At 70.0% G+C, this 367-nt stretch overlaps 1 protein-coding gene across 1 annotated transcript; it reads right to left on the bottom strand.

Annotated features, from left to right (window-relative positions):
- Positions 1–4: 4 nt before the first annotated feature.
- Positions 5–361, bottom strand: LOC107734703 (solute carrier family 12 member 2-like; the record flags this gene model as incomplete). The annotated part of the gene is made up of 1 exon (XM_016546659.1): positions 5–361. A coding segment is annotated over one exon (357 nt), but the record flags the coding sequence as incomplete, so codon positions are not given.
- Between the last annotated feature and the right edge of the window lie 6 nt (positions 362–367).

Genomic DNA, 367 nt, shown 5'->3' with positions numbered 1-367 from the left:
CGGCGTCGATGGTGTTGTGTCCGAAGGTGCGGAGGTAGTAGGTGTTGGTGTGGGTGTCGTAGTGATGGTGGTGCTGGCCGCCGGTGGACGAGTGCAGGCTGCCCTCGCTCATCACCGTGTCCCCGTTCTGCGCGCAGTCCGCCGGCGCCGAGTCCGGACTCGAGGCCGCGAAGTTCACGACGCGAAACCGGCCCTTGGCTTCCTCGCCACCGGACGCGGGATCCCGGAGCGGCTCGGCGGAGTACTCGGGTGGGGAGGAGTCCGAGGCCGCGGCGCACTCCGACACCAGGTCCACCTGGAAGCGGCTCTGGCTCGGCGTGGGACCGGCGGGCTTGAGCGCGTCAGGTTCGGGCGCGGAGAGAAGGTC

This window comes from Sinocyclocheilus rhinocerous, unplaced genomic scaffold, assembly GCF_001515625.1.
Source record: "Sinocyclocheilus rhinocerous isolate Xijiao unplaced genomic scaffold, SAMN03320098_v1.1 C35063291, whole genome shotgun sequence".
NCBI lineage: Eukaryota > Metazoa > Chordata > Actinopteri > Cypriniformes > Cyprinidae > Sinocyclocheilus > Sinocyclocheilus rhinocerous.
Note: the sequence above shows the minus strand (reverse complement) of the source record. Positions and strands in the feature narration are given on the sequence as shown.